At 57.6% G+C, this 23658-nt stretch overlaps 1 protein-coding gene across 3 annotated transcripts in view; it reads left to right on the top strand.

Moving 5' to 3' along the window:
- Window positions 1-538: 538 nt before the first annotated feature.
- Window positions 539-23658, top strand: part of NFIX (nuclear factor I X) — a 105231-nt gene continuing 82111 nt past the window's right edge. For all 3 annotated transcript variants that reach the window (XM_039465845.2, XM_039465843.2, XM_039465840.2), the window contains exon 1: window positions 539-923. In XM_039465845.2, the coding sequence (XP_039321779.1) occupies window positions 897-923 (27 nt within the window). In that variant the 5' untranslated portion in view covers window positions 539-896. The remainder of the gene's footprint in view (window positions 924-23658) is intronic.

The following is a 23658-nucleotide window of genomic DNA, read 5'->3' as shown; positions in this document are numbered from 1 at the left end:
GCATTAGTGTGCCTGTGTCATGCACTGGTGTGTCTTCGTGTATATCAGTGACTACGTGACTCCTGTGTTGGTGTATGTCTACACGTGGTTCCTTGTTGTGTGCCTGGGTACCATGGTGGCACAGTGCATGTCAGTGCGTGGGTCGTGGGTGTTTTCCCAGACTGGGGTATGTGTTAGTGCCTGCGTGTAGGGGTTGTGTGTCCATGCCTTGTGTGCATTGGTGTCCGAGTGTGCTTTGTTGTTCGAATGCGGAACGTGTGGCCAGGCGTTCTGGACGTGACATGTGTGGCGGGGTCCGAGTCCCGCTGCGTGTCAGCGTGTGTCTGCGCTGGAACGCGGGCCAGCACGTGTCGGGGCGGCCGCGTCTGTGTGCGCCCCCGCGCGCGCGTGTGCGTGTGTTCTCGTGTGTGTGCATGTGTGTGCGTGTGTGTGTGCGCCGGCCGCCGCTCCCCCGCCCTGCCCGCCCCTCCCCGCGCCCCTCCTCCCGCCCGCGCCGCCCGCCCGCTCCCTCTCCCCGGAGTGCGCCGCTTCCAAACTTTGTCTAAACTTTCACTTTCACAGCGCGGCGGCTGCGGCGGCGGCGGCGGGCGAGGGTGACCGGCCGAGCGGCGGCGGCATGGAGTAGACGCGCGGCGGCAGCGGCGGCGGCGGACGCGAGAGGCAGCGGCGAGCGCGGCGGCGGCGGCGGCAGCGGCGGCCCCGGAGCCGGCGGGGCCGAGCCTGCGAGCGGCGAGCGCTGAGCGGCGCCGGGCCGAGCGCGGGGCCGCGGGCCGGGCGGCCGCAGCGCGGCGGAGGCCGGAGGAGCCGAGCCGGAGCCCGAGCCCGAGCGCGGCCGCCGCCTGCCGGGCCTCCCCTCGCCGCGGCCGGCCGCCGCGCTCCCGCCCGGGCGCCCAGCTATGTACTCCCCGTACTGCCTCACCCAGGTACCGGCCGCCGCCCCCGCGCGACCGGGGGAGGGGAGCGGGCGCAGGAGGCCGGCCAGCGGCGCGGGCGGGTGGAGGGGGCGCGCGGCGGCCGGGGAGGGGGGGCCGAGAGCCCGCGGGCCGCCGAGGGGTGCAGGCTGTGCCGCGGGGAGCCTGGGCACGCGTGCGGGCGTCACCGTGCGCGTGCGACCCTGGCCACCGGGCGGACTCTTCTTGGGGGCTCCGGGGGTGGCCAGCTGCGTCGTGGCGCTGCCCCTGGAGCGCAGGCGGGAGTGCGTCTGCGTGCATGTGTGTGTGTGTGCGTGTGTGTGTGTGTGTATGTGTGTGTGTGCACTCGACTGGGGTGCGAGGGGCAGCGGGACTCCGGCCGACCTGTGGGCTACTGTAGCGCTCACCCAGCAGCGTGGCTGCTGGCAGTGTTTTCGGGGGTGACAGAGTGGCAAGAAGGTGGTCCCGAGGGCGCAGAGGGGACACTGGGTCCTGCGGCGCTTCCTAGGGCTGGCGCAGCGGTTCCCGAGGGTGGCAGTGACCGGCGTGCGTGGTGGTGGCCCTTGCGTGCGGTTGGGGTGCCTGGGGCGGGCCGAGCGGCCCGGGCGTCTCCCCAAAGTCTTTGTTCAGGCCTCACATGGGAGCGGGGCTAAGAAAATGGCGGGGCTCCCAAATTTCGGAGGGGCAGGGGAGGGGAGAGAGGGGCGGGCGCGCTGCCAGCGGTGGCCGCGCCTCTCCGACCCTGGACGTTGCAGCCTCAGTACCCCCACCCCCAAAGTTTCCTCGGCTCAAACTTTTTGGCCCCAGCGACCCGGGCTGCTACGGAATGGACTCGGCAGGCCTGGGGAATCCGGTGCTGTCGCCTGGAGGCGGGAGGGGCAGGAGGCAGCCGCGGACAAGCCGACGGTGCTACGGCCACACCGTCGGGTCAGCCTCGGGCACAACAGCGCCGACCTTGGCGCGTTGGTAGAGTGCGTCCCGCCTCCAGCGAAGTTCCCCGCGCGGCATACGGCGGCGGCAAAAGCTTCGAGGATGTCTGTCGGGCCACACCACTCTCCTCGGGCTCTAAGAGGGCACAGGAGCTGCCCAGTATCCCACAGTGGTCCTGACAGCAAGGCCTGCAGGGCTAGGCCACAGCTGGTAACAGTGTCCGAAGAGGGGACATCTGGGGGCTGCTTAGCTCTGCGTGCCAGCCAGGCCTGCATGTGGGGGTTCTCTAGTTTAGGTCCTAATTGTCGCCTCTTCCCAGCCTGATCCCTTTCAGCCATGTGCCAAGTGTGTCCACAGCTTACAGTGGCAGTCCACATGGGTATGGTTGGTACTTTGTCTGGGTCTGCAGGGAACATGCATTGGTGTCAGGGGATGAGAGGTTTGTCTCGGTATGTGTCAGCTGTGGCCACACCATGCTCCTGTATGCACAGGTGCAAGTGTATGTGCGTGTGAATCAGTCTAGAGGCTGTGTGTGGCCCTGTGGGCTGGCCATGGGCAGGCCTGCGTGGCATGGCTGAGTGTATGGCCCAGGGAGCGGGTTTTCCTGTAGAAAGTGGGCCCAAGTACACATGGGTGAGGGCGCACGGGCATGCATACATATCCCAGTGTGCATGCAGGTGCCACCAAGCATGCTGAGCACTGTGGGGAACCCCCACATCTGCACCCCCAGTTCCACGGCCACGCCATGTTGGGCGCCCCTCACGACAACTGCCTACCCAGCGGTGTCTGAGCCGTGGCTGTCTTTGGTGCTATGCTTGGCTGGGCTGTGTGGCCGACGTTTGGGGCCTAGCAGGACCGAGACCCCACGCTCGAGCAGCCCCTTGCCCACCAGGCTGCCAGCCTGGCTCCCATGCCAAGCATGCCAGACATCTGAGCCTGCTCCCCTGTGGCTTGGGTGAGACACCCGCCCCTCAGATTTCACAGCACACCAGAAGAGAAAATGCCTGCGGGTACGCCGATGGCACGGCTGGGAAGGGGCCGGGGTGCCCACTAGATCCAGGGCGATGGCCGGTGCCTGGCTCTATGTGACTGTAGGCCCAGGTTACGATAGCTCCAGTGTGCCAGGATGGCTGGAGAGGGGAGTGGGCACAGTGTCACCAGGCTGCCAGCCCTGCACGGTGGGCAGGGAAACCCTTCGGCTCTGGGCGGGTGGCCGCTGCCGGCTGGTCAGCGGAGTCTGGCCTGCCCCTCCCTGACAACCGCATCTCTTGTTTTCACAAATCTTTCTGCTTCCATAGTTTGCCCTGCTGGTCTCTGTTTTTCTGAAAACCTCTTTCGTTTGCTGTCTTTTTCTCGGTCTGTTTTTCTCGGTCTCTGGCATAGTCTGCCCTTTTCCATCTCTCTTTCTCCATCTCTGTCCTTTTGTATATCTCTGACTGTCTGTCTCTGTCTCTGATTCCAGTGTTGGCCCCATCTCTGCTCCCCCCTCCACTGGCGTCTCGGACTCTCTGTCTCTCTGGCCTGCCCCTCTCTCTTTCCCTTTCCCTCTCTCTCTCCCTTTTCTTTTTTTTCAAACCAGAATTGGCTTCGATTTTAAAGTCAATAAATGATTGAGCAGGAACGAGCTTGGAGCAGCGGGGCCCTGGCGGGGAAAGGTACTGTGGGCGAGGGGGAAGGGCGGGGGGGAAAATCTCCTTCTAGAAAAAGCATAGAAATCCAGGGCGGCCGGGCGGGGCGGTCGCTGGAGCTGCTGGAGTCCATCGCAGCCACAGGCCTGAGTCTCAGGTGGAGAGAGGGGTGGGGGCGGTGAATGGATGGACCCCCATCCCAACCCCGACCCCACCAAGAAACAGAGACACAACCAGGCTGTGGACTCATGTATACCACCGTCACCGCCAAGATGGGGACGTAAGCGTCCTGTTCCCACCGATGTCCAGACACGCGACCGTCGACAAACCTACAGGCCTACAGATGCAGGAAACCAGGGACTTGTGTCCACACTGTCACACACACACACATTAGCACACATGCACCCCTTGAAACGGGACATGTGCATTGGCATAGGCTTAGAGACACAGCAGTGCCTCTTAAACACGTGTATGGGCACAGGAGACCGTGGACTTGTGTTCGCAACCACCCCCAGTGCACACATAAACACAAACCCCTCAAGACGACATGGCGACATGGGCACACGGAGACCGCAACACCTCCCAGACTCATGGAGCCCTCGGCACATGCTTGGATACAGGCAGACGCAAATGTGTGTTCATCCTCACACACGCTTGCATGGACCCAAGGACGGACAGGCGGATGGATGGATTCACATCTTCACACAGACACACAATGCAGTTGGCTCACCCAGGTGTGTACACAAATACCTTTCAAACACACACACATGGAAATAGGCACCGATGCGTGCTTCCCCGTCCTTGCCACAGGGATACACACGCAAACATGCCGACATTTGCTGACACACACAAAGACATACATGGGCGCACACAGGGATATACCCGCTGTGAGACACGCAGTGACCTCCGCCCATATTCCTAGCCACACAAGCAGTGAATGTTCCTGTATTTTTGTGTCTGGATAGCTCCCCACACTCTCTTTCCATGGGAGGGGGATGGTTGGGGCCTCCCTGATGCCCCCTTCCCCCAGCTTTTTCCTCTGGGTCACTGTGGCCACCACTTTGTCCCTGTGAAGCTATCGCTCTCTGTCCCTGCTCCAGCCTGGTGCCCTGTTTCCATGGCACTTGGCATTTTCTCTCCGGTCCTGGCCCTGCCGATTCATGCCCACTGCTGGGGTGGGAGGTGTGCCCAGGTGTGGGCCGGGATAGGGTAGTTCATGAGATGAGCGGGGGCTTCCTGTGATGTTTGGATGTTGGGCTGAGCTCGGCGTAGAGGACTCTGCATGGAACGGGGTGCTCCAGTCTCCATAGGGCCTGGAATGTCTTGTGTAGCTTCAAGAGCTTCCAGACGGAGGCTGCGGGAGCAGAGGTCAAGGGCTAGGCTTTGTGGTCAGACAGCAACCGCTTCAAGCTCCAGCTCCGCATCTTCTAATCTTGCAACGTAAAGCACAGGATTTTCCTGGCCTGTAAAATAGGCAAAACCAGTGTCTATCTCTTGGGCTGTGCTTAGGCTCAGCGTGGTGCCTGGCACATAGTATGTGCTCCAGAAATGGGAATTGTTGCCAATTGTTGGTTGTAACCTCCCAGACCCTCCCAGCTGAGAGGGATGTCTCTGAGGGATAGAAGACAGGGTCGAGCACCTTCCAACCATACATATCCAAGTGGGCTGCCTGGAGGAGGAGGAGGCACGAGGAGAGTTTTGAAGGATGGGTGCTTGCTCATGGCCCAGCTCTTTTACCTTTGGATGGGGGCCTATAGGCTAAGCAGAGGGTGGCAGGGCTTCAAGATAGGGAAGAGATGGTGGGAGAGGGTGGAGGGCAGGAGGGGAGAACTGAGGCCTGTTCTGTTCCGTGAGGACCAGATGCCCTCGTTGGGGGACCTGAGTCCTGGTATAAGAGTACGTGTGTGGGCCGGGCGCAGTCACTCACGCCTGTAATCCCAGCACTTTGGGAGGCTGAGGCAGGTAGATCACGAGGTCAGGAGTTCAAGAGCAGCTTGACCAACATGGTGAAACCCCGTCTCTACTAAAAATACAAAAATTAGCTGGGCATGGTGGTGCGAGTCTTTAATCCCAGCTGCACAGAGGCTGAGGCTAGAGAATTGCTTGAACCCTGGAGGTGGAGGTTGCCGTGAGCCAAGATAGCACCACTGCACTCCAGCCTGGGTGACAGAGCGAAACTCTGTCTCAAAAAAAAAAAAGTATGTGTTCATCCAAATGTACATGAGACAAAGAGACCCGGTGCATCTAGATGATGACCTCAGGGACGTCCCCAAAGCTCCAGAACTATTTCTGCATAGGCATCTGGGCGTTATAACCTGGACCCGCCGTGAAGACAGGACAAGTGTGTGGGACCCTATGTGGGCACTTGGCTGGATCAGGGTGCATTGTGGGTGGGAGCAATGCTGGGCGTTTGGCTGTGGCACCGTGGCTGTGGGCAAAATGCCCCCGTGGTCCACCGACCTCCTCATCTAACCCACGGGGAGCCTGGCCTTTTTCCTCTGCCCAGGTATTGTTTCCCCCACCCCTGTGAAGCTGGAATCTGGGGACTTGCTGGACCAAGAGAGAGAGGGGAGGCTGGGCACTTTCTCCAACACAGTGCTGAGGATGGGCCTTTTGTCTCCTCCCTCCCAGCTGGGGTAGGGGAAAGGAGGGAGATGTCTTCATTTTCCTGCCCCCAAATCCCCTATATGTGAGGGCGAGTGGGCCAGGGGGACAGCTGTGTGCAACTATCTGGGTTCTCCCAGATCAGCGTGCCTGCTAATCGGCAATATCAGGCCTCAGAGCCACCATTTTCCCTCGGATGTCTGTGTGTCTGCCCCGGTCCCTCATGTGTCTCCAGATCTCCAAGTGTCCATCATTGGGTGCTACCTGCATGTGACTCCATGGATCATTGCACACCCTGTCTCCTGTGTATTTGGTGGTGGGGGTCGGGGAGCGTGCCACCACGCATGTCGGCATGCCGGATGTCGTTTTTGTGTCATGGTGGCGACGTGCACGTCAACGGGTATCAGTGTGCTGGTCGCCATCTCTGTATCTGCGCTTTGTATCTGGGGTGACAGTGTCCCGGCGACATGCGTCACATCTACAGCAGTGTTTTTCTGGGTGTCTGTGCGTCACAGCAAAGAGTGTATCTGTGTGTCTCACACACGTGTTGGCCTGTCCGTGTCAACCTGTGTCCACATACGTGTCAACGCATGTGTCTCCGGTGTCACCCAGATCACTGTGCCTCCTGGGCTTGTCCCCGTGATGATCACTGTGGGTCTCACCCCACGGGCCCCTCTCCCGGCATTCCCTTGGCCTCTGAGTACCATGTGAGATGCCTGATAGGGCCGGCTGGGCGAGTGGCTGGGAGTGGGCTGGCAGCTCAGTCCCTTCCCATGAGGTCTCGCGGCCGCAGTGGCCTTGCTGGGGGCCCCACCCATGCCCCTGGCCTGGCGTGGACAGAAGCCCGTTGTGCGGTGGCGAGGTGCGGGTGTGTGTTCGGGCCGCCCACAGGCCTCCCTCTGTCTGCCCAGCGCACATTGATCTTGGCTTCTGCCTGTGTCCGTTCTAGCCTGGCCAGCTGGGTGTCCGGCTGTCTCTGTGGGCCTGAGCCCACTGTCCCCGCTGCCCCCACAGCCAGGCGGGTCATAGGTTCCACACCCCTGGGCCACCTGCCATCCCTCCGAGGCTCTGAGGGCGCGGATTTGGAAACTGAGGTCCCCCCTTCTTTCCCCCTTTCTCTCTCTCTCTTTCCTCCCTCTTTCCTCCCCTCCTCCCCTCCTCCCGCTCCCTCTCTCCCTCTCTCTCTCCTCCTGCCAAACGCGTCTTGGCTCCGTCTGAATATCTCTCCTCCTCGATTTTTGGCTCCAGCTCTGGGCGCGTTCACTAAAGGAAGAAGGGCTAGCTCCCCAACCCCCCCTTCCTCACCGCCTCCCCCCTCCTGAGGAGCCCCTCTGAGGGCGGGAGTGGCCCCGTGCAGGGGCCTGGGCCCCCTGAGTGGGCTTGGCCAGGGGGGCACAGGCCTGGCGGGTGAGGGAGCAGGGTGGACAGGGCCTGGCAGCCAGAGGGAGGCAACGGGCAGAGTGACTGAGCTGCCCGGTGGGGCGGGTGGGCAGGGAGGGGTCGGGGGCATGGAGCTGGGGTGTCTGGCTTCTGGTGGGGCTGGCAGGCCTCTGTGAGGCGCAGCTGTGCCCAGAACTCCAAGTTGCGTTTGCCACCACTACCGATGTGGCTGCGCCAGCCAGGGAGGGGAGGCGGGTAGCGGGCACTGCGGCGCTCTGCAGCCAATCGGAAGCCGGGGTTGCACTGGGGAGCTCTCCCCCCACTGGGCCCCACCCTGAGGGGAGCTGGAGGTGGTGGCCAGCAGTGGGCAGGGGGCAGTGCCCACCACCATCACCGAGGACCCTGCCCCCTCAGCTGAAGCTCGGTGCCAACCTTCCTGGCACAGATCGGGCAAAAGCGGGGATCTGTCTGTCCCCACCTGAATCTGTGTGAGCCAGGCTGGAGGAAGGGATGGCATGGAGGTACACCCGACCCCCCTGGGCCTTTTAGTCCACGGCAGGCAGGAGCTAGGGATGGGGGCCAAATTATCCAGGTGGTTCCGTCCAAATATCAGCTTCGGTCAGATCATCTTGGGGAGTGGGGGGGGTTATTCCGGGTCCATTTCAAAGTCATACACTCTCACTGGCACATGCGGGCACAAAGAATCATGCTGCCACACACTGGCATGCTGTACCTCCCTCAATCAGACAGACACAGGCGTCCCCATACAAAGAAGCTTCCCCTCACTGACAGACACCTACAGGCACCTGGCCACACCCGAGCACGTCGATGCGGCATTACACGCGCAGGGACGTGCACGTGGGTGCAGACACACGGGACACGCACAGTCATACAATCATGTGCTGTGAAGCACACAGCACAGACACAGGCTTTGCCACTGTCAAATGCTCACAAATGCTCAGACCCACAGGCACAGCTAGAAACACACAGCACATGCACCCAGTCATCACGTCAGGCACCCGAAAGACACACACGAGAACTAATACACCTGCACACACCACCGAACACACAGGCACATGCACATGCATAACACGCTCTCAGACACACAAACACCCCACACGCTTCCTAACCCAATGTCACCAGGAGTGATTTTGCGAATTGGGAAATGTCTGGAAACGCTGTTTTTTTTTTTTTAGAGACAGACTCTCTCTTGTAACCCAGGCTGGAGCACAGTGGTGCAATCTCGGTTCACTCAGCCCTTGATCTCCCAAACTTAAGTGATCTATCCATCTCAGCCTCCTGAGTAGCAGGGATGACAGGTGCGTGCCACCACGCCTGGCTAATTTTTAATTTTTTTATAGAGACAGAGTCTCATTATGTTGCCCAGGCTGGTCTTGAACTCCCAGGCTCAAGCAATTCTCCCTCTTCACTCTCCCAAGTAGCTGGGACTACAGGTGAGCACCACCATACCCAGCTAATTTTTTTATTCTTAGTAAAGATGAAGTCTGGCTATGTTTCCCAGGCTGATTTTGAACTCCTGGGCTCAGGTGATCCTCTGGCCTCGGCCTCTGAAGGTGCTGGGATTACAGCCATGAGCCACCGTGTCCGGCCTGGAATCATTTTTGGTGTCACCCTTGTGGAGGGTGTGCTGTTGGCATTTACTGAGTGGAGACCCGGGACACTGCTCAGTCCCCTACAATGTATCCCCCCGCAAACCCCACCGATCACAAAGAATGATCCGGCCGCAAATATCAGTAGTGCCAAGGTTGGAAGCCTTACCATGCATCCCAGACACACAATAACACACACAGGCACAGCTTACCCTTTACCCCCATTACACATGCACCCCCATACAGTCACACCCAAACAAGAAGCCAGCTGACACAGTGTCACACATACTCACACACTCTCCATCACCAGGACCCAGGCATTGTCACATACATACTCCTTTCCCCTGCCAAACCCCGGCACAGCTGGCATGGCATGTATACAGTCCGATGTTACCCCAGCACACAGGAGCCCCGAATCCCTGCCGTGGTTTGTAGAAGGCTGGGGCGAGACCAAGCCTGGACAGCCACATGCCCACCCCCACCCAGGATACCCGGAGTCTTCTAGACTCAGTGGCTGAGGGCCCCACCCTCACCTCCTTGCTCCTGGCAGCCACCAAGAGAAGGGATGGGGACAAAGCTAAGCTCTTTTTTTTTTTTTTTTTTTTTTTTTTTTGAGACAGAGTTTCGATCTCGTTGCCCAGGCTGGAGTGCAAGTGCAATGGTGTGATCTCGGCTCACCACAACCTCCACCTCCCAGGTTCAAGCAATTTTCCTGCCTTAGACTCCCGAGTAGCTGGCATTACAGGCATGTACCACCATACCCGGCTAATTTTGTCTTTTTAGTAGAGACGGGGTTTGTCCATGTTGGTCAGGCTGATCTTGAACTCCTGACCTCAGGAGATCTGTCTGCTTCAGCCTCTGGTGCTGAGATTACAGGCATGAGCCACCGTGCCCGGCCTTTTTTTTTTTTTTTTTTTTTTTTTTAGAGGCAGGGTCTCATTCTGTCGTCCAGGCTGGAGTGCAGTGGTGCAATCTTGGCTCACTGCAACCTCCGCCTCCTGGGTTCAAGCAATTCTTGTGCCTCAGCCTCCCGAGTAGCTAGAATTATAGACTTGCACTACCACGCCTGGCTAATTTTTGTATTTTTAGTAGAGATGGGGTTTCTCCTTGTTGGTCAGGCTGGTCTCAAACTCCTGGCCTCAAGTGATCCGCCCTCGTCGGCCTCCCAAAATGCTGGGATTACAAGCATGAGCCACTAAGCCCAGCCAACAAAGCTAAGTTCTGAGACTCCTGTTCTCCGTGGGGCTGTCTCAGTAATCCTTTGGCCTTTGACTCCCCAGTTCTAACCCCAGACAAAGACAGAAGAGACAGTGGTTGGCAGAATGATAGAAAAAAATAAGATAATAGCAAAATAAATGTTTGTCCTAAAAGTCATAGCAACAGCTAATGTGAACTGTGTGCTTGCTGCGTTGCGCCCTTGCTAAGTGCCTTCCCAGCTTGTCTTCTCAGATTCTGCATTCAGCAGGTACTGTTATTAGGAGCGTGGGGCCTGCAGAGCCAGATTCCTGGGTTTGACTCCCGGCTCTGCCAGTCACTAGCTGTGTGACTTCGGGCAAGGTGCTTAACCTCTCTGGGTCTCAATTTCTGTATCTAGGAAGCAGGGTTGTAGTAAGGATCTGAGAAATTGGTTCACAGCACATGCTTTGAAACTGCGCTTCATGTGAAATAAGTGCTCTGATTTTATGATGGAAAACCGAGACTCAGAGTAGAGATATCCAGTGCTGGGGTCAAGTGTGGGGAGCTCCTTCTCCAAGATCGTCACCACCCTAAATCCTGCTGATGGGACAGAATTACAGCTTGTTCTCTGGCCTTTCCCAAATTTCAGAATGGGCCTGCATGCCCTCATACTCCCATTTGAAGTATGCCCCAGTAGTTGGCCCTTGAACCTTCCTTACCACTCTGACCTTCAGATCTTCTTCCAGCCAGGGCTCAGAATAAAGGTGGATGGTGGTCTCACCCCCTTTGCACTCCTGCTGGCCAGGCTTGCCCTCACCCCCGAAGGGCCAAACGTCGTTTCCCACATGTTGCCGGGCACCTAGCCGGAGCCCGCATGCTGGGGGTGCAGCCTGGGGGCCTGTGCATTCCTTCCACAAATATTTACCAAGCACCTCCTGGGTGCCATGCTCTGTTTTAGGTCCCGGGGGTTCGGCAGGGAGCAAAATCTGCAAAGATGCCAGCTCCGGTGGGAGGGCAGACCGTGAACCTAATAAGCAAGGGAGTGTCCAGTCCTTAAGACAGCGCTAGGTGCTGTGGGGAGAACAGAGCCGGCCGGGCCCTCGGGAGTGCTGGGCAGTTGTGGTTTTAGCAGAGATGGGCAGGGAGGCCTATAGTGAGGTGCTGATTTTGAACGTTGCTCTCCTACAGCTCAAGTACCGCCTGCCGGGCCGTTTTCTCTCTCAAAGGGGCAGACTAGAGGTCAGGGGTGGGTGGCTCAGCATGGCATGCCCACCATTTGCCCAGACCATGTTGCCTGTCTTTTCTTCAATGTGAGGTTGTCTATTACCGATATTTGTGGAAACGCTGTTCCGTGCCCACCCAAGATCTGGGGACGAGATGGCCGAGGCCTTTCCTGTACAGAAGCTGGGGCTTGATGGGCACTGGGTATTCGCAACCCTGCTGCGCTGAGCTGGGGGATGGGGCGGGGGCAGCTGGTGGCCCAGAGTGGCACTTCCACCTGGGCCCCTCAATTTAGCTCCCCCGGGGCGGGCCGGGTTTATTTTTACCCCAGCCTGTCACCCTGGCAGTACCAGGCTGCGCCATCTTTGCAGGGTCTTGGGGATCTTCCCTCCTCTTGGGGGTATCTTGCTTTGCCTGTTGAGTCCCTCAACTCCCACCAGGGCCCCAGACTCTCTCCACCTCCAAAGCTCCGGGCTCGAGAGCTCTGGGCTGGGGCCCGGCGGGGTCGGCACTGCAGGCTGGCAACCACCGTGCCCAGCCTGGTGGCATTTGGTTTGGCGCCCTGCCTGCCTGCCACCCCCACCCCATGCCCGGGCAGAGCCGAGCGGCTGCTGCTGCCAGTCTCCATTTCGAAGCTTGAAGTGGGGGTGGGGAAGTGCTGGGCGCCTCCAGGCCCCTGCCTGTCCCGTGCCACCTGGGGATCATCCCCCATGCCTGTTCCCTGGAAGGGCTGGGCTGCCTCTTCCGCTGCCCCTTTGCAGCTAGGAGAGGATGCCCGCCTGGCTTCCATCTTCCCCGCTTGCTCCCTCCCTTCCTCCCTCTCTCGCCTGCTCGCCTGTAATGGCTCACCATTTTTGGCATCTCTTCCCCCTCCCCCTCCCATAGGCGCCAACCTCACTTCCAAATCCGCCGCCATCGCTGGCTCTTGGGCCTTCTCTGCTGCCTGGGGCTGGGACCTGGAAATGGGGATTTGGGGTTGGGGGTTGGGCATGTGGACATCAGGGGGTTTCTGAGCGCTCGTATGCGTGTCTGGGGTTGGGGGGACGCATGTTCTAAGCCAGCTCGCACCATCTACCCCTTCATTTAGCCTCAAGGTTGGCAGAGCAGGACTGCAGCAAGAGTGGGGACCCTCCCATTTCTGATTGCCCCGTACCTGGTGTTGGCATCTGGGCCACCAGGAGGCCAGGGTCGGCATCTCTTCCCAAGCCCAGGCCCTGGCATGGCAAGGGCAAGGCTTCATCTGTGGCGTGCCCCAACCTCTCTCCTTCCCCGATTTCTCCCCAGGGTTCCAAGATTCCTGTTTCCACTCCCCAGAGCTGGGTTGAGGGAACCGAGCCTCACCTTGGGCACTTGTGCCCCCAGATGGGGCAAGGGACTTCGGAGGAACCGGTTTATTGCCCTCCCCCCCACCCCACACCCGCTGCCCGCGCCTCTCTCGGCACTAAACAAAGTTTGCTAAGTAACTTCAAATGTTATTTGAGGACGGCCTGGCCTCAACCCAAGGCGGCCCTGTGGAAACTTGTTTTTCGCTGCCGAGGCTGCAAGTATCAAAGACACACTTTCGGGGGGGGTGGGGTTGGGGTGCTCCAATGCTGCTCCCCCCTCTTTGGCAGGGGCTGGCCCTGAACGGACACACAGACACACACACAGACACACTGAGCAGACACATATAGGCCTTGCCTACTGAGAGACGCACACATCATCCTGTGGTCTGTACACCAGGGACAGCTGCAGGACAGCCCTGGAGCATGACACACATAACACATGCAACAAACACACACGCTGACACGGTAAGGAGGCAGGAGGGGTGACAGGGCACTGCCCCCAGCCCACAGAGTCCTGGGATACTTCCAGCTGGTGGGGTTTGGCCACGCTGGGAAAAACGCATGGCTCCAATTTTTCGGGTCCTATATTCTCATGACTCCGGGGCTTGAGGGGGAGCTTGGATGAGGCCCCCAGCCTCAGTTTCCCCATGCAAAAAGGGATGCTGTGGGCTTGGATGGTGATGAGCATACCAGAGGCTTTTCGGCCAAGCCTGGGTGTTTTCATTCCCCTGGCAGGGTTGCATCCCTAGAGCCGAGTCCCCACAAGTGGGCTCTGAGCACAGGGCCTGGTACACAAGCAGTGCTTCGGTGTCGGGAGGCATTTCTGCCAGTCCTGGCCCCATAAACATGAGATGTTTTCACCCTGATTGGTGGCCCTGACCAGCAGTTCGGGGTTCTTCGGGGTTCTCCTGGGAGGAGCCCACGCCCATGTTACCTGCTCGCTCCGATCTTCCGTCTCTCTGATTTCCTCACTTTGTTCCTTTCTCCCCTAGCTTTTCTTGATCTTTCCCCAAAACCCTCTTCTTTCTTCTCCAGGTCTCTGCTGGCCTTGCCCAGGCCTGGAGCCCAGGGAAAACACGGGAAACAGGCACAGGGTATGCATCCCTCGCTGAAGCCAGCCAGGCCTGCGGCCCTTCACCCTCTGAACCCCCTGACAACCCTCCTGGGACCCCGCCAAGCCTCAGCAAGAAGCTGGAAGCTGGGCACTTGAGTTGACGCAGTAGGCGAAGGAGAGGCTCTGTCACAGGGTCCTCTGAGACCTGTCACCTCCAAGGTTTACAAACAGGTGGAGCCCAACTGAATGCAATGGAAAAGCCCAGTCCCAAGGGGAAACTGGAGTGAGTTCCTCCTGCCGTTCCAGAGAGCCTCCTCACCCTCACTAGCCAGGTCCTTAGCGAGATAGATTTACGGGGGTCCCCCAGTCCCAGTCCCACACACTGCCTCATCCCCACTCACAGTCAACGCCCGCAACACCCCGCCACCCGCAGTCTGTCGCGCAGTGACAGCCTGTCACAAGCACCGCCGCACACCGGCACAATCTGTCGTCCACGCACAGTCTCACACACAACCTGTCACACACACGCACACACACACAGCGGCACAGTCGCACACACAGCCAGCCTCACGCGATCACACCAAGCGTCACAGCTTGTCACAGCCATAGATTCCTCACAATAAAAATAACAGCTACCGACTCCAGAGCAATTATGCCTGGGCAGCGGGTGGGTGGGTGGGTGGGGGGAAGGCGGGCATATGTGACCTCCTGTGACCCTCCCAACACGAGGCAGGTATGAGTAACCTGTTTTACAGATGAGGAAACAGAGGCGGCAAGGTCAAGTGCCAAGGTCATGGGACTAGAAGCTGGGTGGCAGGGATTACCCAGCCAGATTCCCAGGAGTGAGCAAGACTTAAACAGGTTCACTCCAGCTTTTCAACCCCCTTCTGGCCACCTGAGGCTCCACCTTCTGGCCTTCCCAAGGAAATTCCCTTCCTATTCCCCGGTTCTAAGAAGCCCAGAACAAGAAACAGGAGGAAGAGGCCTCCTGGTTCCCTCCTTAAGGGTGTTCAAACTGTCTGTCCTTGGCTGGGAAAACTGGGCCATGCCCTCCCCATCAATGCTACTTGGCTCCAAGTGGGGTACTGGTGGGCAATGAAAAACTGCTGGGCAGTGCGGGGGCTATCAGATGGGCAACCACAAGTACAGTGGCACCAAGCTTGAGTGTGTGAGTGGCCATGTGGCGGCTGGAGGTAGTCTGCAGTGGTGGCAGCCTGCGGTCCTTTGGGGGATTTGGTGGGTAGAATGGGGCGGGAGGTCTTCAAAGGCAGAGAAGAGAAGTCTCAGGACTTCAAACCAACAGCCTGGCCCTGTCCACACAGGTGAAGTGGCCATCTTGGGCCCAGGGGCCTCCAGGAGCCCCCTGGCCCAGGCAGACCCCAGCCTTCACCGCCCGTGGGGCCCTTGGGGGTCCAGGGTGCTTCCTCCTCTGCAACCCGCTTTTCCCGTGCTTTCCTCTTCTTTGTTCCTCCCCGCCACCGCCTGCTCCTGGGGCTTCCCCCATTGGAGTTGCCTGGGCCAAAACCAACAGGGCTCCAACGACATCCCGCCTTGGCCTGCCGGGAGGCTGGCCCTGCCCCATGGCCCGTTCAGGGGCCAGATCCGGGCTCGGCTGGGTCCAGACGGCGACCCCGGCGCACGTGGCCACTCCCAAGGCGCGCCCAAGCTGTCGCACACCCCCCTGCTCTGCGGCTCGGAAGGGGACCTAGGCGCGCACACGCATGCCCCTGTCCGACACCCCAGCCCGGCATTCGGACGTGCGTACGCACATAAGCACGATCCCATACAGTCGCTCTCACCCGAGTCCGCAGCACGCCCTTGCCCGGAGCCCCCATCAAGGTATCAGGCACCGAAAGCTTATGTACGTACCCAGGCCTGACCCAACGACCCTGGCGGGCGCACGTACACCCATAAACACGTCCCTGTCGGGCACCACATGGCGGTCCTGAACACAAACATTCACTCCCCTGCTTTCCCTCAGATGGGGCTTCCGAGCACAGGTACTCGCGCCCCAGCCCCCAAGGGGGTTGCTAAGTGGGTCCGTGAGCCCGCACCAGTACCCACACACGTGGCTCCAGGCCCACGCGGGTACACACTTCCCCAGCCTGCACACGCGTGTTTCACATGAGTCACACACCTGCCAGGCCGCCCAGGGCATCTGGCTTCAAAGCAGCATTCAGGTTGTTGGGGGAGCCAGCGGAGAAGGGAGGCCTAATTCCCACCTCCCCCATCCCTCTCGGAACACCCGCCTCCCCATACGTCCCTGGGGGCACAGGTGAGACATCCCAGAACTGCTGCTGCCCAGTGGCGCCCCTGCATGTGCTATATTTATATTTGAAATTTGTACCTTTATATATACTTTTTATATGTAAGAACCGCTCCCCCCTCTTGGCGCTCCACGTTTGTACTTGGATTTTACCACCCCCACTAGGCTTCGACCCAAACCTGCAAAAACCATTTCGCCAGGCAGGGATGTGGGGGGAGGCGGGAGCAGCCCTCCCTCTCTCCACTGCGGTTGTCCCACGTTCTTAAAGACGGGGGACCCACCTCCCTCAAGGGCCGGACTGCAGTGCTGAATCCCGCAGCCCCAGAAACACAATCGCGGGGGTGGGTGCTGGCGGCGAGACGTTGCTTTTTGGTGTGTGTTTGCTGTTACCGCTTAAATTAATCCTGAGTGACGGCCTGCAGTTCGCCACAAAGAGGCCATTTAATGCTCCCCCCCAACCCCACCTCGGGAGAAATTTCCACTTGCCCCCCTGAGTTCAGCACTGCCCGCACGCTACACGCGCTGCAGGCCTTCGCTCCAGGTCCGCACCCGCGGTGGAAACGAGTTCCCTGCGCGCGCCATGGACTTCAGGAGTGAGCTGGGCATTCAGGGAGAGCCGCTGGTGGGCATGGAGGACTGTCCCGGTTTTGGAGGGGTGGGAGTGGAGGTAGGGGGTTGTGCTGGGACGCTCCAGACCCTCCGCTGCCCAGTCATAGCTCTTCGATGCCCCAGCCCGGCTGGAGACAGATGGTCCTCCAGCGTCTCCTCCGGGTCCCCAGAAGAGAGAAGCTGGGCTGCACCCCATGTTGACACGAACACCCCCTCCCCATTGCCTCTGTGCATTAGGTCACGTGTGTGTACTACCCTAAGCGAGACAGCCCCCCCCCCCGCCAAGTGTGCCCCTCGACAGGTGCCCGCTGCCCACGGGCTTTCATTGTAGCCTCCCAGGAGGTCCTCAAGGCATGTGGCATTTCCTGGACCCGCTGCAGCTGACTCAAGACTGGGGTTGGGGGATCATGGAGGTAGAGGTGGTGGGGAGGCCTCCCCAGGTCCCAGGCAGGAGAAGGGAAGATCGCGTGCCTTCCACGTCGCGGGGAAAATGGGTGCTGACGGTCACCGTCCGTTGCACCGCCCACCGCGGGGTGGAAGAGGACAGCACACGCCTAGACCGCGCAGAAGGCCCAGTCCCGGGGCGCGAAGGGGCCGCGGGCCACGAGCGGGTCGTGCGCAGAGTCCGGCGTGCGCGTGCGCGTGCGCCACGACGAAAAGGCGGGAAGCGGCGCTTCGAGGCCCCGGATGAGAGACGCGCCCTGTGGCGCGTACAAGGGTGGCTCCGACGATGGAGCCGCCTTGGGTGCTGAGTGGAGGGTGCGAACCCCGGACCCCGCGTGCAGGTGAGGGGAAACTGGGAGTGTAGGTCAGGCTTTCAACTGTGTGCACCGCCAGACCCCTCAGTGATCTCCCCCGGCCACCGTAGGCCCTCTAGTGGGTCCCAGTGGCGTCCTCCAGGCCCCTGACTGCGCAGGCGCGGCTCCCAGTTGCCGGGCGCCGCCTGCCCCTCACAGTGACCCCCTACCTAACCCCCAAAAAGTGACCCCGCGCTGGTGGGCATGGAGGACTGTCCGGGTTCACCATTCGCTGCGTCAAAAGGCCGTCGCCAAAAGGAGCTCAGATGTCGGCATTTTTGCCTTAAGGCTGGTTTTGTCCCCCAGGCACGCGGGGGTTGGGGGCTCAGGGCCGCCCGTGCCTCAGTTTCTCTCCTCCTGCGCCCATCCTGACATCCGAGGGAGGATAATGCGCATTCGAGGGCTTTGACTGTGAATGGGATGTTGATGATTGTCGTGATTCTTTGGCGGCTTGGGAGAGTTTGGGGTTTAACTGCCCCCAAATCCGAGGGCAGCCTGGGGCCCTCCATTCGGAGAGGGTCGCTCCTCCGCGTCGCCACCTCTAGAGCCCTGGTCTCCAAGGAGCCTCCCCTTCAATCCCTGAGCCTTCTCTTTTTGGGGAGTCAAGGCGGGGAAATTTACCAGGGGAGATTTGTGTGTGTTTCCAGGGTTGGCTGGGTTTGGGGGCGTTTGGCCTCCAGCGAGCGCGGGGAAGAAATGTGACTAAGTGGCAGAAAACGCGCTTTCTCTTTCCATGTGTTCTCCCTTCAGGCCGCGGGAGTTGCGCAGCCTCTGAAAAAAAAAAAAAAAAAAAAAAAAACAAAACCTTAAAAACCCCAGACCTGCCCTCCAGGTCCCTTTCGATCTGACACCTTCCCTCTCGGGGCTGAGTTCTTGAATTTGGGGCGTTAAGGCCTCCCCACCCATTGCTACCAGCCCTTTTGCAGCACTTCCCTGGCAGGCCAGGGGAGAGGATTAGAAAAGTGGAAAAAGAACGTGTGCACCCAGAGGACCCGACCTAACCTGTTGGAGGAGGAAGCTGGTGTCGGACTGAAGTCCCCCGAGCTACCCCCGGGGCCAGAGCAGCCCCTGGGCATTCGGAGAAAGCCGTCTGTCCCCAGTCCCCTCGGAAGCCGGTCATAAACCCGACTTCTCATCACCCGAATTACTTAAATGCGTTTTGATGGTGTTGGGTCCTTTTCCACGTGCGGATGACTCAGCCCGCTGCAGCTGCGCCGGGGGAGGTGACCCTGGGGCAGCGGCTGACCCTGCTGCGCTCTGCCCCCGGGACCCAGACGCGGGCCATCCCAGCAGCATCCCCCGCCCCAAGCTGCCAGACCACACTTAGCTTTTTTTCCCCCCTCACTCTTCAAGTCTTTTCCCTCTTCTCTAAAAACATTTTTTTTTTTTTAAATTTAAAGGAGTTTTATTACTTTTTTTTTTTTTTTTTTTAAGCATGTGAGACAGAGGCTGAATGGTAGAAACAAGCTGTTAAAAAAAGAAAAATACATGCCGGTGACGCTTCGCGGAGCTGGCGAGCCTCGCCTGCCCCGCAACTGAGCTTGCGGTCGCCCCGATTCTCTGGTAGATCCGGGCGTGGGGCACCTGGGATGTCCGCCACTGAAAAGACGCTATAGAAATGCAAGGAATTATTATGATTTTAATAAAATTGTCTCATTTAGGAGCGAGCTTCTGCGCTGCCTCTGTCGTCGGAGCCCGGGTTTGCCACGGCAAAGTCTGTAATCAGAGAAAAATACAGCTTTGTTGAGGGTTAGAATATATCATTGGCTAATGTGTGTGGTTTTCTTTTTAAATAATGCTAAGGATGGAATAATTAAAGAGTGAGAAATAACTCATCTCTCCTCTCTCCTCTCCATTCGGCATTGTCTTATTTCAGGGCGGAAAGCGCGCTTTTCGGCAGAGCTGGTTAGTTTTTAATGCGGGCTTTTTTTCTCACCCGCCGTTCCCTCCGCTCCGGTCTGATTCGCAAATCCCCGAACTGGCACAAACCGGGAAACTTGCGGCCGGCCGTTCTCCCCGAGTTGGAAACAGCCCTCTCCTCTTCCCTCCCCCGCCTCTGGGCCCTGACCCACTGCCTGGTTTGCGCTAGAGCCGTTTAAAAAAGAAAGAAAGGAAGAAAGGAGCCGGGCTCTGGTACCCCGATGCCAGCCGAGGGCGCGTTTCCCAGGCGGCGGGCTAGTGGAAGAGTCAAACCCGGGTGTGGGGAAGCAGCCTCACTGCCTACTCTGCATCCTCTCCCCTAAAAATGATCAAATATTTCTACAGATCGCCTGCCCAGAGGGCTCAGATCCCTTGTCATATTTTAAATTAAACTGAACAGTTCTTTCTTTCCAGCCCCATATGCAATAGGAAAAGAAAATTCGGTCCTGGAGAGCCCGTCTTGGCAACCCTGTACCCTTGATAGAGGAGAGGGCTGCCCACTTGGGCTGGGCCTGGCATCCAGCCCCAGAGGAGTGCTCTTGCCACTGGCCACAGGGCCTGGATTTGGGAAGGAAGAACAGGGTCCAGGGCCAGTGGCTGGGCATGGCCGGGAGAGATGTGGGAGTTGGGGAAAGGACTTTTTATCAGGGCTGCAGAAGTTCGCTCTGGGCTGGTGGTAGGGGGCTGGTGGTAGGCGAGGTGGCTGCGGTAGCCCTTCCCCCAGGTATGGGGTAGACCACTTAGAAAGGAAAGGGGATCCTGAAGTGCCCGGGGAAGAAACAGCTTCCTGTGAGAAAGGAATGGGAAAAATGGGCAAGAAATGGACATAGGGGCTTGTGCCCACAGACACCAGTGGCTGTGAAGTACCTTTGAGTTGCAAAGGAAGCTTTTTATTTATTTGCTTCAGGTATTTTTCATTAAATGTGTTTCCCTTTTATTTTCCTTGTTATTTGGTCCTTAGACTTTTCAGCGATCCCTTGTATTCATTCGTCTTTTTACATAAGCAGAAACTTTTTTTTCCTCCTTAGAGAGATACTGTGGGAGGTATTTTGCCTTCAGTGCTTTCTCTTTCCTGCTTTTTTTAAAATTTGATTTTAAAATTATAAAGTAAATTTAGTGCTAGTGAAAGTGAGGGGGGAACCAGCTGGGGCTGAAGCCAGGGAAGGGGTAGGCAGAGGCAGGGTTCTGCGTCCCTTCCCAAGGCAGCCCCGCCCCAGGACCCCAGGCCCAGCCTAGTGCCGATTGCTCATTTCCTCTGCTCCCTTCTCTTGATGCCATTCTGCTCCCCTCACTTCCCGGCAGGGCTCTCATGGACAGAGATGGGGACAGTGTGTCCCAGTGGGTGCCCATTCTCCCTTTGGGAACCCCTGGCTCTGCAGAGTCACTTTCCCTCATGACCTACATACTGAGGCCCCCCATTCCCCGCCTGCCAGGCAAGCAGGGTGAGAGGAGGGGCCCTTGCTCCCCTCAGACACTAAGGCTGTTTGGCTTTCAGCTTGGTGGGTCCTGTTTGTCCCCCCATACATGCCCTGCTAGTCTGCTACACCCACTGCACAGTTGGTTGCCCTGTTGATGGGATCAGAGTTGGGCAGGCATAGAGAGAAGACACACACACACACACACACACACACACACACACACACATACACAAGCACTCTGCAGCAGTGAGGATGAGAGGGGCTTCTGTTTGCCACGTATTTTTGTGGTCACATGAATAGCACGCTTTGCTCTATAACACATGTATGCACATAGGTGTTTGACGCTACTGGTGTAACCAGGAGGTATTTCTAAGCCATATAAACTATGAGAAGTGTATAGCTTAAAAATTTAAGGCCTATTCAGTGGTGCTGAAAATGTTTATTTCTTAATCTGGGTGGGGTTACATGGGTGTGTTCACTTTGTGAAAGTGTATCAAGTGGCATAACTTACAATGTGTGCACTTTTTATACATGCCTTGCTTCAGTTAAAAAGTTTACTAAAAAAAAAAAGAAGTCCCAGTCTCAAAGCTAAAGAAAAGCCTGTGCATTACAAAATAATAATAAAAATTTAAATAAAAATTTCCTCCCGCTTGCATTGCTCAGTCCTGCCTGGTAGGAATGGTGGAAGGGCTTGTGAAAAACAGCAGGCTGATATAAAAGCTAGCAGGCGTGTGGTCCACGAGGCGTCCTGACCCATCCACACGTGTGGACTACCTGAAAAAAACCACCTACAGACAGGTAGAGAGGTAGGACTTTAACATCTCAGGACTAAAGGATAAGAAATGGTAAGGAGTAAGTTATTTGCCAATGACATTTTTGTTTTTTTTTTTGAGACAGAGTTTCACTCTTGTTACCCAGGCTGGAGTGCAATGGCACGGTCTCGGCTCACCGCAACCTCCGCCTCCCGGGTTCAGGCAATTCTCCTGCCTCAGCCTCCTGAGTAGCTGGGATTACAGGCACGCACCACCATGCCCAGCTAATTTTTTGTATTTTTAGTAGAGATGGGGTTTCACCATGTTGACCAGGATGGTCTCGATCTCTTGACCTCGTGATCCACCCGCCTCGGCCTCCCAAAGTGCTGGGATTACAGGCGCGAGCCACCGAGCCCGGCCGCCAATTACATTTTGCTGTCAACATCTGGAAAGCAAAATTGCAGCTGTTCTCTCTGCCCCACCCCCCCATTGCCACCTCTTCTTTTTTTTCTGCACACTTGAATTTTTTGTACTCTTGCTATCCATACTTCGGTTTTCTGCACTGTTAAAACATTTCCATGTCTCTGTTCAATTTGAGTTCTTGGGTTTGAGCTTTTTTTTTTTTTTTAAATGTATCTTATAGTCTGACAGTATAATTTTTGGAGGGATTTATTTGAACAGGCCCAGGAGCCATTGATAATCCCCTCCCTTTTCTTTCACCCTCTCTTTCTTTCCAGAACTGTTCAGGCCAGCAGTGAGGGGGAGGACGCTCGCTCGGCAGCCTTTGCCCGGCTCCTTCCTTTCGCCTCTGCTTCTCCGGGCAGGTACTGACAGCTTCGCCCTCCATGGACCTTCTGCGGTGTTTTTGTTTTCTCTTCGCCCCCCAAAAATATTTGAACCAAAAAGCCTCTTTTTTTTTTCCTCCACCCACAGCAAACTGAAAGGGCTAGTGAACCGTGATTCAACAGAGCGAGGGCGCCTCTTTTCTTCCTTAGCATTAATTAACTCAAGTTCGTTAGGACGTTGGGTCTGTCGCCCACAGTTTTCTCTTGTGTGTGCTGAATCGGGTCATAGAGGGAGACTTCCCGTGCAAACAGTTTGTGTTGGAGCTGGAGGACGCAGAGGGGGAGAGAGGGTGAGAAAGAAAGGGAGCCGGGGAGGGACGGAGTGTGGCCGAGGGGTGGGCATGGTCCGAGCTCCTCCAGGCACCCCCGTGCCAGGCTCTGTAGGGACTAGACACCAGGGAAGTGAGGATTCTTGGGTTTCTTGGGCAATGATCCTGATAATAAAATAATTGGGGGAACAATACAATTTGAGGAATTGAAAAATGACCTCTTTCCAGCTCCTAAAATTTTACATTTTGGGCTTCTGGCTGCTACCTGTGGCTGAAGCAACCGCCAGAAAGAGGTTCCCTCAGGGGTGAGGGTGCCAGGCTGATCTGAGGGCAGGGAGTGAGGAGAAATGCTTCCTTGCTCCTTGTCTCTCCTGTGGCAGGGGAAAAAGAACTGATAAAATGGGGAGGGGGATATCTGAAGTGATCCTGATGGAGCTCTTGCAGAGGGGCTGGGAAGGCCACTGCCTTTTGGGTTTTGTCACCTTGCCCTGAGCCCCCCAACCCAGAAGGGGATTTGCTGCGGTGCCTGGGGTGAGTTTTCAGCATTTTGCCGTTTGCTCTGGCCTTCTGGCTAGCCTTCCAGATATTTTCACAGTGTGCTGGGCACAGACCTCACCTTCACGTGCTGGTCTTTCTTTGCTTTGTCTTTTGTCACTTTTTCAGTTCTTCTTCAGAAAAAGTTGTGAAGCTGGCCTGTGTGGTTCTTCCCAGGCCCTTGGCCACCATGAAGTGACACTTCCCAAGCTGGTTAGGTGTGTGAGGCTCTGCACTTCCCTTGCCCCCAGAAGCAACTTTGCTCTGTCCCTCCTGCACGCACTTTGGAGGGTTTCATCCCTGTGCAGCCCACTGGCTGGAGAAGATGGCTTTGACCTTCCTGGCTTTTACTTCTATTTGGTGACACAAGGAAGTTTCAAGCTAAATAATGAATTAAAGACTGGAGTTT

This window comes from Saimiri boliviensis, chromosome 14 (assembly GCF_048565385.1).
Source record: "Saimiri boliviensis isolate mSaiBol1 chromosome 14, mSaiBol1.pri, whole genome shotgun sequence".
In the NCBI taxonomy this organism is placed as follows: Eukaryota; Metazoa; Chordata; class Mammalia; order Primates; family Cebidae; genus Saimiri; species Saimiri boliviensis.
Note: the sequence above shows the minus strand (reverse complement) of the source record. Positions and strands in the feature narration are given on the sequence as shown.